A 17,407-nucleotide genomic window follows, 5' to 3' on the forward strand; every position below is an offset into this window, starting at 1 on the left:
TCTCCTTTAGACCAGACATAGGGAAATTGGCTTGATAATTTAATGCGTGTGGTGTCCGGTATACCCATGTTCAGTATTAGTGATTTGGTCTCATTCACTTTATAATAGCTAACTGCTCCGAATCTTTCGATTATCTTGGTTAGGTGTGGTAGTGAATCTTCTGGTGACGAAAGGCATATGATAACGTCGTCGGCGAAAAGGCCTATTCTATGATCTGTTGAGCCGACTCGTAGACCTTTTAGGTGTGGTGAGAGTCTAATGTGTTGAGCAAAGGGTTCCATAATAAGGGTAAAAATTAAAGGGGAAAGGGGGCAACCCTGGCGTGTTCCATTAGTTATTTTAAATGGGTTGGAGAGTGCTCCAGAGGTATAAGTTCTAGCAGTGGGGTTATTGTATAATGTGAGTATAAGTGTTCGGAATTGGGATGGGATGCCAAATTCTTTGAGTGTTTCTTCCATAAACTTCCAATGAACTCTGTCAAACGCCTTCTCTGCATCCAATGTCAAGAGCAGAGAAGGCATTTGATTTGGACCAGCTAAGGAGATCAAATTTATAAATCTACGTGTTGCATCATAGGTTTGTCTTCCTTTGACGAATCCTACTTGGTCCCTGTGGACTAATGATGGAATTATGTCTACTATTCTATTTGCTAAGATTTTTGCGTAAATTTTTAAATCTGTGTTTAATAGTGAAATGGGTCGAAAGTTTTGGGGTGTATTGGGGGGTTTCCCTGGTTTGGGGAGGGTGACTATTACCGCTTCCAATATTTCTGCAGGAAATTTGCCTGTGTGATATATATTGTTAAATATTTTGAGGAGATATGGAGAAATATACGTTCTAAATTTTTTGTAAAAATTATTGGTGAGTCCATCAGGGCCAGGAGATTTATTTAATTTTAAGGAAGTGATTACTTTATCTATTTCTTCATTCGTGATTGGTGAGTTGAGGGCCTCTTTTTGTGATTGTGTGATGTATGGTAGTTTAGCTTCTTTTATGAATTGCCTTATATTTTCTATTGTTGGTTGTTTCGTATTTGGATAATTATTTAAATTATATAGTGATGTATAGTATTTTGCGAATTCATTTGCAATTCCCTGTGGATCCATTATTTTGGTGTTATTCGTGGTTGAAATATATGGAATTCTTGTTTTGGCTGTTTGGGATTTTAACTGTTTAGCTAGTAAAGCGCTTGTTTTGTTTCCCTGCCAGTATTGTTTCAGTTTAAGTCTTTGAATAGCACGTTCGTGTTTATATAGATTTAGTTCATGTAATTTATTCTGTAGTGAGGTTATTTTTTCTGTCCTTTGTTGTGTTATAGTGTGTTTGTTTAGTCTGTGTAAGTCAGCTAGTTTTGTCTTTATTTCTTGAATCTCTTTGTTGGTTTGTTTTTTTGTTATGGGCCGAGATACTCATGAAATGTCCTTTAATGTAGTTTTTAAAAGTGCACCATGTATTACTTGTTGAGGAGTCTTGGTTGTCGTTTTGTTTAAAAAATTCTGTAATATTTGTCGATGTTTGATTTTTATATAACGGTAATTCCATTACAAAGTTGTTCAGTCTCCATAGTGAGTTAGGTGAGTTGTTATATTGTTCTTTGATTTTTATTGTAATGGGTGAGTGGTCGGACCATGTGATTGTGTGGATTTTTGCTTCTACTATTCTACACAGTAAGTATCTATCTACCAAGTAAAAGTCGATTCTTGTGTACGTTTTGTGTGGGTGGGAATAGAAGGTGAAATCCTTTTCTGTCGGGTGGTGGGTTCTCCATGCGTCATATAAATCGTGCTTATGCATGAGTGAGCGTAGGAATGAAGTGTCTGGTATTCTTTTTTGTGAGGTAGAGTCCACTGATGGCCAAATTGTTGTGTTAAAATCTCCGACTACAATAGTCGATCCTTTTTTGTTTTTTTCCACAATATTTAATACTTTTTGCAAAAACTTCTTTTGTTTTTTATTTGGGGCATAAATTGAGGCTACGGTGTAGAGAATGTTGTTAACTGTACAGATAAGTATGACAAATCTACCATTTTTGTCTATTATACTGTTTATTAGGGAGAAAGCAAGCGTATCTTTAATTGCTATGGTAACTCCTCCTTTTTTGTTCGGTGCCGGTGCAGAAAAGATGTGAGGATATTGTTTGCTTTTTAATCTGACCAAATCTATTTCTTTTAAATGCGTCTCTTGGAAACATAATATATCTGCGTTGTGTGCTTTAGCTTCACCCCATATTAAGGATCTTTTATATGGGGAATTCAATCCCCTAACATTTAATGATATCACATTAAAGACCATGTTGTGTTAAAAGTAGGTGCATTAGTTGTATGCGTTCTTTCATTATTTTTAGCATTTTGTGTGCTAGTCTTGTAGAATTGAGTCGTGAAGAGTAATGTATTGTATAGTGATACAGCAGGCAAAAACATATAAGTATAACAAGAACATAAACATATGCAGAATGGGAGTACATCTAGACACTCCTCTCCCTTAACTTATTGAAAAAGGTAACCAAAAAAAAAAAAAAAGGGAGCAAAAAGAAAAGAAAAAGTCGGCCTGTTATATATGCTCAGAGGTATGTAAAGATGTTTCTCTGAGGCAAAATAACACATGGTGTGGGCCTAGTGGCGAGTTAGGCCCCAAGCAGAAATATCTAGTTATTAACGAAGGGGGTAAATCCCTTTAACTATAACTCAGTGTTATAAAACTTGATAAGAGGTAAAGTGTCCTCTAAATTTAGAAGGTGATGGAATATCAGAGTCTCACCCATATGGTCAAACTGTCTTTCTTTTGCGATGCGTGACTGTTGTCCATTCCTCGTTGAGGTGGTGGGGTGAAGATCTCTTGCTCTGCGTATCGCTGTCGTCTTCCTCTGTTATGAGCTCCCACTCTTGGCACATTATTGCTGCTTCTTTAGGGGTATTGGCAATGTGTTTGAAGCCTTCTTTAGTAATGATGAGTTTTACAGGAAATCCCCACTTGTATGGGATGTTGTTATTACGTAGTATTTTGGTGCTGGTATTAAATTCTCGTCTTCTGGAAAGCGTTGCGGCTGACAAGTCAGCATAAAGGGATATATTTTTAAATCTTTCCGGTAGTGAGGCATTATTTCGTGCGGCTTCCATAATTTTTTCTTTAATGTGGAAAAAATGGATCCGGACTATGACATCTCTTGGTATTGCTTGCGGTAAGGATTTTGGTTTCGGTAAGCGGTGTGCTCTGTCCATTGTGAGGTCATTTGCTGTGGCTTGGGGTAGTAAGCAGGCAAAGAAATCTGTTAAAAAATCACGTAAAGTTTCTGTTTTTATGTTTTCTGAGATGCCTCTCAGGCGTACATTGTTCCTCCTGGAACGATCCTCAATGTCAGCAATTTTACTCTTAAGAGCTGATATTTCGTCTTCTACTGAGTTAGCAACATCCACTATCTCGTTGTGGGCAGCTGTGATCTCCGCCATTTTGTTTTCTATATGGCTTGTTCTGTTCCCCAGACCTACAATCTCTTGTCTTAAGCTAGAAAAAGCAGTTTGAAATTCATTTTGAATTGTAGCTTTGAGATTTGCAATAAGGGAGTCAGATTTATTAAGTGAGAATTTATCTCTTAGTTTGCAAAATGGGGCTATTGAGTTCCTTTCCCAAAGTTCACTCACTGTCTGGATACCTTTCTGTAACCAGTGCTGTATGTCTAACCTCGGATTAAATATTTTAAGAGTTATTAGGGGGATGTCTAACAGCTTTAATCTTGGTGACTTGGCTAATGAGGCGGCCATATATTGTTTCCATATATCTACCGTAACTGTTGGCACAGCTTTAGAAGGTAACGGAATATTTGCAGAGTGAGCTATAAGCAGATGTTGTAAGGAAGATCCACCTGCTAAATGGGCTTCTATTTGAGACCACGAGGTTTTATGTTGTACACTACACCACTCTTTCCCTTGTTGAAATATAAATGCTTTCTGGTACATGTAGAGGTTTGGGACTCCCATACCCCCTTCTAACTTAGGAGTTTGTAATGTTTTAGAGTTTACGCTTGGTATGTGACCCTTCCAGATATATTTTGACATTTGTTTTTGGAATTTTGCTATCATATAGATGGGAATTGGAATAGCCATAGTTCTGAATACATATAATATTTTTGGTAATATCATAATCTTATAGAGTGATTTTCCCTAGCCATGAGTGTCCCATTGAGCTTATAGCATTGATTTCTGCTTGTATCTTTTGGTAAAGTGGAAGGAGATTGACTACAATAATCTTTCTAAGAGGGGTACAAATTTTATTGCCTAGACAAGGGACGCTTTCTTTTTCCCATTTGAAAGGAAACTCCTTTGATATATCTGTCTTCATACGTTGTTCAATGTTACAACCTAGCATAAGGGATTTGTTGGCGTTTACTTTATAATAGGACATTTTTCCAAACTCCTCTAACGTTACTAAAGTGTGACGTAAGGACTTTATGGGGTTAGACAGAGCTAGGACAACATCGTCCGCGAAAAGGCCAATTTTATGTTGCCTAGCTCCGCGTTCTATTCCCTCAATGCCTTGGGACTTTCTAATTGTCTCTGCCAATGGTTCCATAACCATTACGAAAATGAGGGGGGAAAGGGGACATCCCTGACGGGTACCATTTGTGATCTTAAAGGGATGAGATATAAAGCCGTTGGCCATAACCCTTGCTGATGGGAATGTGTATAGTGCTTTAATGGTGTCTGCGATGGGACCTTTAAAACCAAATTTGTCTAGAGAATGCAAACTGACAATGTATCCTGTCGTATGCCTTCTCCGCGTCCAAAGTGAGGAGCAGAGAAGGCATCCGAGATGACTGCATGAACGAGACCAGGTCAATGACCCTCCTCGTCCCATCTGGAGCTTGTCTCCCCCTCGTGAACCCTACTTGATCTACATGAATTAAAGATGGGAGAACTTTAAGGATTCTATTTGCTAGTAATTTGGCATATTTTTTGTGTCACAATTTAATAGTGATATTGGGCGAAAGTTAGGTGGCGATGTGGGATCTTTTCCCGGTTTAGGGAGGGTGACTATTGTGGCTTCCAGCATGACTGGAGGGATGGATCCTGTTGACATGATTTCATTGAAAGCTTTTACCATATATGGGCTCAGGATTGGGAAGAAAGCCTTGTAATATTCATTGCCGAACCCATCAGGTCCCGGGGCTTTATCCTTTGGTGTGTGAGATATTATTCTCTCTAGCTCCGGCAATGTGATTGGGGAATTAAATGCCTCTAATTGTAAGTTCGTTATCTTTGGAAATTTAACTTTTTCTAAGTACGCTTTAATCCCTTCTGTTGTAGGTTGAGGGGTTTGGTCATCATCTTTTAGATTGTACAACTTCTTATAGAAATCTTTGAATATGTTGAAAATTTTATGTGGGTGAGTTTCTTTTGGTTGAGGATTATCCGGGTTAATAAGATATGAAATAGAGGATTTAGATTTTGGTGGTTTAACCTCGCGAGCCATAAGTTTGCTAGGTTTATTAAAATTTGAATAATATGTTGCTTTCGTAGCATTAAGTTTTATATTATATTGAGACATTAAAACCGCCCTGAGAGTTTGTCTAGCTTCCATTAATACATTGTAAGTGTTTGGATTAAATTGATTTTGTAATGCGATCTCATGGGATTTTATGAGTTTTAGGCATTCATCTATTTTTCTCTCTCTAGTTTTTTTGTGTTGCGCACTTATATGCATCAATGAGCCTCTTACCGCTATCTTATGGGCTGCCCACAATTCACTGTCTGTGATATTATCTACCTTATTTGTTCTGAAAAACTCTCTCAGATCTCTCTCTATTTTTTCCTTGAAAGAGGGAAGGTGGAAGAGAAAAGGTGAATTTCTCCATACCCGGGTGGGCAATAATTTTGGGGTCAAAGAAACTTCAAGAGAGATAGGGGCATGGTCTGACCAGGTAGTCACTCCCACACTTGACTTGGTCACCCACGGTAATGTATTTCTATCTGCTAAAAAAAGATCAATTCTAGAAAAAGATTTATGTCTATGGGAAAAAAATGTGAATTCTTTCGAATTTGGATTGAGACACCTAAAGCAGTCGTATAACCTTTTCTTCAAAAGCCAATATCCGAGTGATGGGGGAGCCACTCTCTCCCTATTGGTGGAGTCTAGTTTGGGATCGGAGATCAAATTGAAATCTCCGCATATCAGAAAGTTTCCCTTCTGGACTTTCCTTACTTTTTTAAGCAGCTTGTTGAGAAAATGTATTTGTGCGGAGTTGGGGCTATATACATTTACTAATGTAAATTGTATGGATCTTATTGTACAAACAAGTATTAGGTATCTACCTCCTTTGTCTATTATTGATGACTGAATTTTGAAGTCTACCCCATCCCTTATTACTATAGTAACTCCTGCAACGTTCCTTTGTGCTTTGGCTGAAATAATCGTAGGGAATTTATAATGTGTGAACTTTGGGCTGTGTGTTTGGGAGAAGTGCGTTTCTTGCAGGCATATTATGTCTGCTTTGTCTTTTAATGCATCCCTCCAAACCGATGCTCTCTTAAATGGGGAATTGAGCCCCTTAGTATTTAGACTCAATATTTTTATAGACATATGACCTTAGAATTTTTATGCTTATACAACCCTGACAACCTGGATTTCCACCTTTTCTCTTATCTTTGTGAGTATTGGATTGAAATTTACCCTTAACTAATACAACCTCTTTACAACATTTAAAAGTTAAACCTCTACAACAAATATGTAGCCAACAAAGCCTTGCGACGGTGCAGGGGACACATTGATCCTGCTGCCACCATCTTGACAGGGCCCTGAAGCCAAAACATATAAAACAGAAAAAAATAAAAAATAAAAGTAGCATCGGGAATGCAGGAGAAAAATATTCCTGCTTTATTGGGGGGTAAAGTTCACCCGGAGCTTTTCAGCTTATAGGGTATGTTGTTTGCTCTCAATGTTGTCGTTGTTGTGCCAAATTTTTTCCTGGCTTAAAGTGTAGCTTGAGATAAGTCAACAAATAATGTAATGCCCGAATATGGTTCCGGGAGATTTTGTGACTTGCGGGAAGCGGCCACTAGGAGCTCTTTTACATGGAAATAATGAAGCCTTGCTATTGCATCTCTAGGGAGGTTATCCGGAATTGATTTTGGCTTCGGTAATCTGTGGGCTCTATCTAGGAGACATTCCTGCTTTGGGACATTTGGGAGGACTGTGCTTATTAGATTAGTGATGTACTCATCCAGGTTTGCTGGTAATATGGACTCAGGAATGCCCCTGAATTTTACATTATGTCTTCTCCCTTTGTCTTCCATGTCTGCTATCTTTATCTTCAGCCTATCCACCTCCTCCTCCAGCCCATAGTGTGCATCAATGAGCTCATAGTGAGAGCTGGTGACTTCTGACATTTTATTTTCTAGCTGGTCAACTCTCCCACCTAGCTCCTCCATAGAGGTATTTAAGGCTGATGTGACATGGGAGAGATCTTTCTGAATCGACCCTTTCAATGCCAGGATCATGTTTTTAATTAAAGGTCTCTGAAGCCGGCTGGTCTGTGCTAGGGAGATCTCTTATTGGGTCCTCTGTATCGTCTTTCCATTCCATGGGTTTTTTTTTTTAGGTACCTGTTAATGCATCAGATAGCCGAGGTCTCTGTTTGTCTGGGCTTTGGCTCGGTGAGAAGCTGTATCTCTGTCCGGTCAGCGCCATCTTGCTTGAGCCGCGCTCGTTGTTCAGCCTCGTGGCGTGTGCTGGCTCTGCCTGACCTGGAGGTGATATTGTCCTCTCATCTGTTTCCCGCTCCGACGGGGATCTCTGTTCCGGAGCTGTAGGTTGAGACGGAGAGCTGCCGCCGCTGGCTGAGGAGCATGGTGAGGACGGGTGCTTGCCGCCATCTTTTGACAGGCCCGGTGCATGGGGTCTTGTCGAGTAGAAGTCCGTGAGTCACTTTGGACCCGTTTTCGCCGACCTCTTCCAGATCATCATGGTACGTGGTCTCTTACTAAAGTTCTCCGGTGTTCTGGGATAGCTACGTGTTGCTGAAATAGTAGTCGCTAGCAGGGCTAGAGATGGAGCTCCTTCTCACACGTCCGTCTCAGAGCACATCCAGGCCACGCCCCCCATCTTGTGCTACTTTTGATAAATGTGGACCAGTGTGTGGAAATGGAGAGGGCCTGGAATTCCCCCACCCTTCTAGCTGATGTGATGCAGTTTTTAGAGGGATATTTTTTTTAAATATTATCAATGGGTTTGAAAGGAACCTGTGGAGATATTTTAGAACCAGGTTTGGATACTAGCTAGGAAGTTTAGGGATAAATAATAATTCTTTATTTATATAGCACCTACAGATTTACGCAGCGCTGTACAGAGCTTGCCAAATTGGTCCCTATCCCCATGGGGTTCACAAACTAAACAACCTACCAGTTTGTTAAGGATAGAGGTTGCTGTACAATTTGCTTTAAAGAGAACCCGTCATGCAAAATAACCCCCCTAAACTAAATATATTTTCATAAACTGCCATTAGAGAGCATTGCCTCTATCCATTCATTGTCCCTCTACATGCCTGTAAACCCAAGCAATGAAGTCCTAAGGCTGTATGCAAATGACCTGTGAAATGTCCAATGAGTCATTAGCATATTCAAGCTGTCCAGCTTATTCATGAGTGGGAGGTACAGCCACACCCCCAGTGCTTGACTGACAGCCTGTATAATGATGTGCTTCCTGGTGCTGGTGGCCACGCCCCCTACAGCCTGTGTGTGTATAGGAGATATACAACAGCTCCAGGCAGCCATGTTATAGCAGAACATGTCAGGTACTTGTGTAGCTGATGTCTGTGTATCACACATGTGTATCAGGAGGATGCAGCATGTCAGCAGATGCAGCACACACACTAGCAATGCTTTACTATACATTACACACAGACCTGAGCAGGGGGAGGAGAGGGGAGGGGGAACAGGGGTGACATCACTGCCTCTGACCATGTGACCAGCCTCATTTACATAATAAAGAATAGATGATTTTATAATGATTAATGTATGAAATAACTAGATAAAGGTTGGGATGGGATCCTTGTGAGCTGCTCCAACAGGTTGTGGCGACAGGACTAGTGACACAGACCTGATGACAGGTGTGCTTTAAGAAATCTAACTAACCCTTTAAATGGACAGACATCAAGAAATTGGATGTTTTCTTCTGCCACCGAAAAAATGTTTGCATATATTTAACAGACCCATTGATTGGGTTCTCTCAGTTTACTTGAGCCTCTAGTATTCTAGTGTATAAATCCTAGTTTCAAGGTGAGGCCTACTGCACCTGATCATACTCATATGTCCTAACCTAAATATGATGCAAGGAGTTCCCATCTGGCGGATGGATTTCCACGCTGACACTGTATTAACTGTTACAATGCCCTGCAGACAGGAAGTCCTTCCATTATAATTAGGTATAATGCAGAGACTACCCTTCTGTTGAATGTGTGCTGTCCGTGGGATCAGGGCCTACATATGGGCCATTTCTACAAGCAGGTGGCCTGAGGGAGGGCCGTCTATATAGTCATGAGCTGGAGTCCTCTATCTTCTGTCTTTCTTCAAGCAGTTTATAATGCAGGGACAGACAGTTGTTTTACCCAAACCGCAAGATGTAAAGGAGCCTGTAAAAATGTTCATGCATGCGCCAGACACCTTTGAAGGCTGATCATCAAAGTTACTATTCCAGAGAACATCAACAAATCTATTTACAAAAAAATTTACATTTTATGTTGAAAAATAATAAAACTATTTGACCTTACAAGAATACACCAAGAAGTATCCATTTCTTGGCCATTACTTCCTTTACACTCATAAAAAGGTTGTAGTTTATTACATAGCAACAATGAAAATAAACTCCATCTAACATCTTTCAAACACTTTGTACAGATCTGGGAGATTTGCAAGTTGTAAGATACTTCCATCTTCTGCAAACTCTTTCCGGGGTAGTAGGTGCATCCTAAAAGCTTTGTATAAAATGTGTTCAGTTGTCCACCTCCAAGAAGGAGAATCAACTTCCGAGTCCTTGTCCTTAAAGAGAATAGACTATGGAGATCAGTAAACTGCTGAGGAAGAGGTGAAAGTATGCACCTGTCATTGAGAACACAGATCTTGGGTAAGAGTTGCTGCACCTAGGGGGAAGACACTAATCCAATATAAAAAGTGTGACCTACTCCCCACAGCCCACCCCTAAACACTGTGAGATAACCTGAGGTGCTGGACTCTCTACTGATTTGTCCACTTTGCGGCAGCAGCTATAACCCAAGATCTATGTCACACAATGAACTCAGCATGAAAACATAGTGCTTTTATTCACTAGTAAGACTTTAAGCGGCAAAAAAGTGGTGATTGCAGCATCTAGGCTAGATGTTACTGAATAGATAACACATAATTAAACCTACATACCTCAGAACCAGAAGACTCTTCCAATATATACTTCTTCCGAATAGAGTAAAACATAGAACATTCTTTGCTGAAACTATCGAAACACTCTTTCTCGTCATCCCAATTTACCTGCACAGAGATCATTAGAAACAGTATGGAAAGAGACATGAGAAAAAAAGATTAGATATTTAACACCACTATCTTAAAACCTGAAGTGTTGGTGGATGGATGCTAGCTTTTGAGAACTATACATTGCCCTCATTCCCGGTAACATTAAACATGAGCTCAGTCCTATTCAAATGATAGAGACTGGGCTGCACTATGTACTATAGTGCGCTCGGTAGGAAGTGAACGGAAGGCTCTTCCCTGTCCCAGACAACCACTTTAATGGGAAAAACTTGACTTTATTTTCTCTCCTCAGCAGGATGGTATGAACTTGCATTACCTCTGTGGCAAGCCTTAAGATGAACATCGGCAATCCTTCCAGTAGTGGAATGTAGTTGTCCAACAGGAGTGGTAATCCTGTAAGGTTCCCCTCCTATGAGAAAACAAATCAAATATCAGCACTATAAATAAGTTCATTACAGAAACGTGTTGTGATTTTCAACAAAAATGTGGCCTTGTGCCACATTTATTAAGGATTTTATATAATTTTTAGAAACCTTTATGAGAGAAGGTAACTTATTTTTTTAGAGTAAATTGGAGCTGCAACATTGAACTAGACAGTCCTGAACTTTGCCAGATTTATTATTCAACACTTGAAACGTAGAACGTTAGACTCGCCAGTCTTAAAGGGGTCATCTGGGATCAGGTCTTTTTATGTGGATCCCAAAGATCTAACCCCTCTCCAGTTCAGGACTACACCCCTAGTTAGTGCAGTTTGTGAACAGAAGCTTAGCTTGACATTGGGGCATATTTACTTACCCTGTCACAAGAGTTCACATAAAGTGCATTGTCCAACTCCAATGCACTGTGACGGGATTCACTAAGATCATGTGCCTGATATCATGAACGTGTCGCTTCCCTGCTCAGGTCCAACATAGTTCATCTTTTTAGAGGTGCATGTTAAGGCTAGCAACATAATTTTAAAGTTAAATCCTGCGCTCATTCCGAATCAGTCGGATCTCCCGACACCACCTAAATTGTGTTGCATGAAAGCCAGCGCAGCTGCACTAAAAAAAAAAAAAAAAAAGGGTGATTTGCGACACAATTGTAACGCACCCGTTACTTAAATACCTATGCAAGCAATTTTACCATTGAAGATGGGGCAGAGTCTAAAAAAAAGTGTTGCAAAGCCTTAGTAAATGTGCCCCATTATGTCAACAGCCACAGCCGGTCCCTGTAGATGGTGCATAAGAACGGAGCCTGAACTTCCTGTTAAAAGGACAATGGTATAAATCAACCAGATGTTTAATTTGCAAGGTATCCGATCTTTAGCTACAGCTCACCTCATCTATTTCCAAGGAGAAGTAATCTTTTAACATTTCAGATTTTTTCTTAAGAAACTGGACAATGTATTCAGCAAGCCCTTCCTTAGGACCATCTTCTTCTGTCCATCCACTTTCAGGACTATCTAGGGCAAGCATAGCCAATTCATATATTGGTGCAGACTCCTAAACAGATGTAAAATGTATGTTAGATAATGGAATTGAAATTGGCGACTCAACAGAGCTTTTAGTCAGATCCAAGGCATACATAGGCACCTATCACCCCATTACCAAATTTCTCTTCGAATTAAAAAAATAATAAAGATAACCCCCCCCCCAAACCACTAACCCTTCTGAACCTTTGGCCTTAATCAACTCTGCAGAGACAAACTTTTGAACAGTCTGAATTTGCTGCTGGGCAAAGTATTAGCTCTTGTGATCAACTGCTCCCTCTCCCCTCCGATTAGTGTGAAAAGCAGATTAGAAGATTAGAGCCAACTAAGTGGAAACAAAAAAAAAAAATATATATAACAAAATTTCTTATAGGGTTGCACAATACATCAAAATATATTTGTACCTTCTCTATTTCCAGAGAGGCAAAAAGTCCAATACCAGGATTTCTTGCGGTTCGATGCTGCACTGCTCCACCAATCAGATGTACATGCAACAACTTATATCCACTCTGTAACCGCTAAGATTACTAACTGGTCCCAGTGGTCACATGACATTTCCATCCCTGCCTGTTCTCTTAACAGTGAAATAGAGAGCTGCATCGAGGCCTGGGCACAACCTTGCCCAGGATCCACAGGCACTTCCTTTTAAATCTGGAAAACCTTCTAGGTCAGTGGTGGCAAACCTATGGCACGGGTGCCAGCTTTGGCACTCAGAGCCCTCTATATGGGCACCCTTGCCATCACCCCAGGGCAGGGTTTGCCAGACAGGACTTAAGGCCTCTTGCAGTCCCAGGCAGCCCAGCACCCTAGAAGGAAGCTACAATGATAATCCAAACTTATTCTTTCTACTGTATTGGTGTCCTCAGGTGCCTATACAATTTAAACATCTGAAAGTTCAGGGATTAATAAGTTATTGCTTAAATTGTCGCATTGGCACTTTGTCAAAAATATGCGGGTTTAGGCTGTAGTTTGGGCACTCAGTGTCTAAAAGGATTGCCATCACTGTTCTAGGTCAAATCATTACTTACAGATAATCTCATTATGCCAAAATTCCCAAAATCATAAATAAGTATTTGATAGAAGAGTTCTTGACTACAGGAAGAGAGAAGGGTTGAATTAAAAAGGAGAAAAAAAACCCCAAACAAAATAAATGACCATTATGTTCAAATTATAATTAATGCCTCTCCCAGAGAACTAATAGACTGTTCTACCACCACCCTGACAGTATGAGGTGTGGGGGGCTTCACAAGGTAAACACAGATGGAAAAGGTAGATTCATCTTTTTGATATTTGTGTAATTTGTTTATAAAATATTACCATATTTTTGGACCATAAGGAGCAAATCCATCAAATCCTTCATCTTCAGTATCAGAGTTTAAGGGAAACCCACCATTTGATTTGATGCATTATGAAGCAAACATACTGAATGCTGTAGCTACACTGATGCAGAAACATATCTTGGTTACTCCCTGTAGTTTTGCTGAAAAAACAATTCTATAACATTCAGGACCTTGGGAAAGCTGGGTCAGACTCGCTGACATAAACACATTACACATGGGGGCATGTAATTACAAATGGAGGTTAGTCAAGCATGACTAATCAACTTGAGCTGGAACACCCTGGATCAGCTGGGGGATGGTGCAGCAATTGATTATACTGTCTGTCAGGGAGAACAGTGATTGCATCATTCTCTCTGCAGAGAAAAACTCACGTGCTAGGACAAGCCTTGAACCAAGCGCTGAAGGCGCCAGAGAAACGACAGAGCTTCATTATCATAATGTTATGTCTGTTTTATCAGCAAAACCACTCAGCTCAGGGATTAACCAAGATATGATCCTGCATCAGTGTAGCTACAGCATTCTCAAGGTATGTTGCTTCATAATGCATCCAATCAAATGTTAGGTTTCCTTTAACAGTTGGGTGATTTCAGCATCAAGCATGCTCGGGTCACCTCATCATTATCCAATTCTGTCTTGTTGCTGATGCTTAGCTCTTCAGTGAGAATTCCAGCCTTCCTGAAAGCTCAGATGACACTGGAGACTGATCATTTCTTTCTCCCAGGCATCCACAATCCGCTTTCACATAATGGCACAACTTGCCCGGCCTTGCCTCCCGATGTTGGTGAATGATGTCACCATCCAATGCTCCCATGCAGCTCACACTTTAACTTTAAAAGACTTGTAAATGCCGATATCTATCGGCTGAAGCTCATTGGTTAAATCACCCGGAACGATAGCAGGCTACAAATTAATTTTATTCACTTGGGCTTTGGCAGTATAGTCACATGCGCGCGCAAAGAGTCTCAGACCAACAGGGATGGGGAGTCCTCCCTTCCTGTAGTACATAAATATACAGTACTGGTCTCCATTTTCTGGTCTGATGTGTCGGGTTGGATATCCTTTTCATTTATTTTGGTTATGCAGTAGGTGCAGAAAATGGCCAGCTTCTCTTTATAATCCTTTGGTGGTTCCTGGCAGACAGTGGTTCTGGTGCTTTTCAAAAAACAAAAGCACCATGAAGGACCTCCTCATTGCGTGCCAACGCAGTGGCTTTGAGTCACCTAGTGACTGTACTACCTATAGTTCTCTGTTCGATAACTAGAGTCTCCACTGTCTGTTTCATTTTGTCCTCCAAATGTGACCAGGTTGCTTTGTTTCCTCGGAAACTCAGTTTGGCCTTTACCTGATGTAGGGCAGCTTCTTGTTTCCTCCACTTATGCACCATAGATTTAATATTGAATTCTCTAGCAGCTGCTCTATTTCCATGCTCTACTGCACAACTTAAAGCTTTAAGCTTAAATCTGCAGCATAAGCAGGTCTATTAACAGGAGGCATTTTTGGGGTAGTGAGTATAAAAAAAAAAAAATTAAATGCACTCACATTAATTCCGAAACATAGATATTCTACAGGGCTCCTGTGCACAGAGCTGTATGCATCACAGCGCTCAGCGAGGCTCATGCCTACGGTGGCCGTAATGCTTAATCCATTTGTGGGTGCATATATAAAGGTGCATCAGACAATGTATATAGTCTGAAAAATATACAACAAAGCACTGTAGAACAGCACCGTGAATAGAGGACTTGTGGGTGCAGGTCTTCGTAGGGGTTCTGACCCAAACCTCACTAGACTTGTAGCAAACGATGAAGCAGCACTCCGTGATAAAGAAAACGGGTTTTATTCCACCATCAAATAGCTATTAGGCTATTTGATGGTGGAATAAAACCCGTTTTCTTTATCACGTTTGCATCGTTTGCTACTAGCCTGAAAAATATGGTACAGGGCAACCTAGATACAAGTCACCTACAGAAGAATTTGTCGATACAATTCACAATGAAACGTACCTTAGCTTTGTGGTATTTAGTAGGTAGAGTTTTGTTTGATATTGAGCTAGCGTCCACTGGGGGTTTACACAGCCCACAAAGGAGTGGTTCCGCAACATGTCTTGGAGACCTGGAGAAAATACAGTATGTGGGCATAGAAAAAAATTTATTGATTATGTTAAAAGCTGCTCAGCTCAGAGACTGGAAGGAATCCCAGAGCTGGTGTGGCCAGAGAAAGCCAGGAATCTCCCCTACAGCAATAATTAAAAGGGAAATATGTTGTAGTATTACGAGCAAATCAATGGCAATATTTTAAGCTCTCCACTGTAAGATGGACAGAACCAGAGCCAGGACCAACCATTCAATAGGGGAGATCCTAGTTGTTTTGAAGTGTCAGGACCCAATATGATAAGGCTTGGGGAAGTTATTGGGCAGGAGCAAACAGCTGGGGATAAGTTGAATACAATGTTTTCTCATTCGCCCTATGTCGCTATAGTGTGTGAGGCAGAAGGCGTGAACAAGTAAAGTCTTGCCACCTCCTGTGGGCTCACACACTGTAGAGGCATTATGTTCAGAGCACTGTTAAGCGTGGTTGCCACAATGAGAGGTGTGTTTATGGTAATGATGCTTCTAGTATTCCCCCAAAGGCATACAGAAAAACTGTTCATTTGGGGTACACCAGTTGCTGCCCACAGCTATTTCTGAGGGCACCATGTATCACATAAAGGTGCTCTGCCTGTGTAGTCTGTTCTGAGAGTCTTTCCTATTATTACAATTATTGAGTGCGAGGGGTGGCAGCAGGAGAACACTACTAAGGGTCCTGGTTTACCAAAATGATGGAAAAGTAAAGAACCCAAGATGTCTGTGTGGCAAACCCCAGAGACAATTGAGAGAAATGTTCGTAGTGGGCTGAACAATAATCTTGGGGACATTTCAACTGCAGTCACTGCCAGTCATAAGAATGGATTTTTCTGCATATAATAACTGTGCTGGGTTTGTAAGTTGGGGCGGTGGTCACCAATAGGAATTTGTGAGTTCAGTATCAATGCATTGGGACTCAGGCCAGAGATCTTTTATGAATGCCAATATCTTAAAAAAACATCTAAGGATATTCACCTCTGCTCTTCTTAATTTTGATAAAAAGCAGCACTGAGCTTAGGGACAAGATGTCTGGTGCTCTGGGTGGCTAATTATGCACAGCCCCACCACCTCCCTCCCATGCTGGCATGAATTCAAACCTCTCGCGTGGAGTCACCTCGCTCTCCCATGCTCCCAGCACGAGAGGAAGGTCGCATGGGCGTGCATAATTAGCAGTCCAGAGCGCAAGACATCTTATTCCTGCGCGTCATGCTACTAATTGTACGTTTCTTTTCTAGGGGATCCTGACCGGTCAAGACTAGAGGAGAACAGCGCCAGGATCGGAACAAAGAGGAGCGCAGGCAAGTATTTTTAGATTTTTTTTTTTTAAAAGGTTGATTTCCTTGGAAATATTTGATTTTCTGTACATCATTTTTTAATGCAGATCATTTTTGTAACAAAAACCTGCATTAATACAATTAACCCTTTAAGGACAGGGCATTTTAAATTTTTGTGGTTTCGTTTTTCACTGTGTCTTTAAAAATCTATGATTTTTTTTTCCTGTGTAAAAAAATCTGTATCAAACTTTTTTTTTTTAAATTTGTACTTCCTAGCGATGGTATTTCATACTCCATGCCATGTACTGAGAAACTGGAAAAAATTCCAAATGTGATGGAGACTAGAAAAAAACAATTGCATCATTTTCTTGTGGACACTGTTTTTATGGCTTTCACTGTGCAAGCCAAATAACACCCTCATTTATTCTTTTGGTCAGCCCAATCATAAGGATTTTCCAGCATAGAAGAAGACTTTTGAACCCCTGAAAATCTTTTCAAAAGTCAGGGGTTGTCGGGTGACGAGTTGACTAGATGAGGGGGAGACATACTGTCAGTGAAGCAAGATGCAGATGCAATGGGTGGGCCAGATGAGTGGAACAAGCACGTTTATCTGGGAACAGAACTGTCTTTTTTCGTACCTTGGGCATCCCGGACTCTTGAATCTTGTGTAAAAGGGACATCTTACTGGTAAGGC

General features: G+C 40.6%; 1 protein-coding gene across 4 annotated transcripts in view; it reads right to left on the reverse strand.

Moving 5' to 3' along the window:
• Positions 1-9,702: 9,702 nt before the first annotated feature.
• The window catches only part of MLH1 (mutL homolog 1), a 32,737-nt gene continuing 25,032 nt past the window's right edge, over positions 9,703-17,407 (reverse strand). For 3 of the 4 annotated variants that reach the window (XM_072153222.1, XM_072153221.1, XM_072153223.1), the window contains exons 14-19: positions 15,320-15,428; positions 13,008-13,071; positions 11,828-11,992; positions 10,825-10,917; positions 10,401-10,508; positions 9,703-10,025 (exon numbers count right to left, since the gene is read on the reverse strand). In XM_072153222.1, coding sequence (XP_072009323.1) covers positions 9,858-10,025; positions 10,401-10,508; positions 10,825-10,917; positions 11,828-11,992; positions 13,008-13,071; positions 15,320-15,428 — 707 coding nt within the window. In that variant the 3' untranslated portion in view covers positions 9,703-9,857. Of the gene's footprint in view, positions 10,026-10,400; positions 10,509-10,824; positions 10,918-11,308; positions 11,552-11,633; positions 11,754-11,827; positions 11,993-13,007; positions 13,072-15,319; positions 15,429-17,407 lie in introns of those variants that run through there. The other variant, XR_011855856.1, reaches the window with a different exon arrangement.

Source organism: Engystomops pustulosus, chromosome 5, assembly GCF_040894005.1.
Source record: "Engystomops pustulosus chromosome 5, aEngPut4.maternal, whole genome shotgun sequence".
NCBI classification, from domain to species: Eukaryota; Metazoa; Chordata; class Amphibia; order Anura; family Leptodactylidae; genus Engystomops; species Engystomops pustulosus.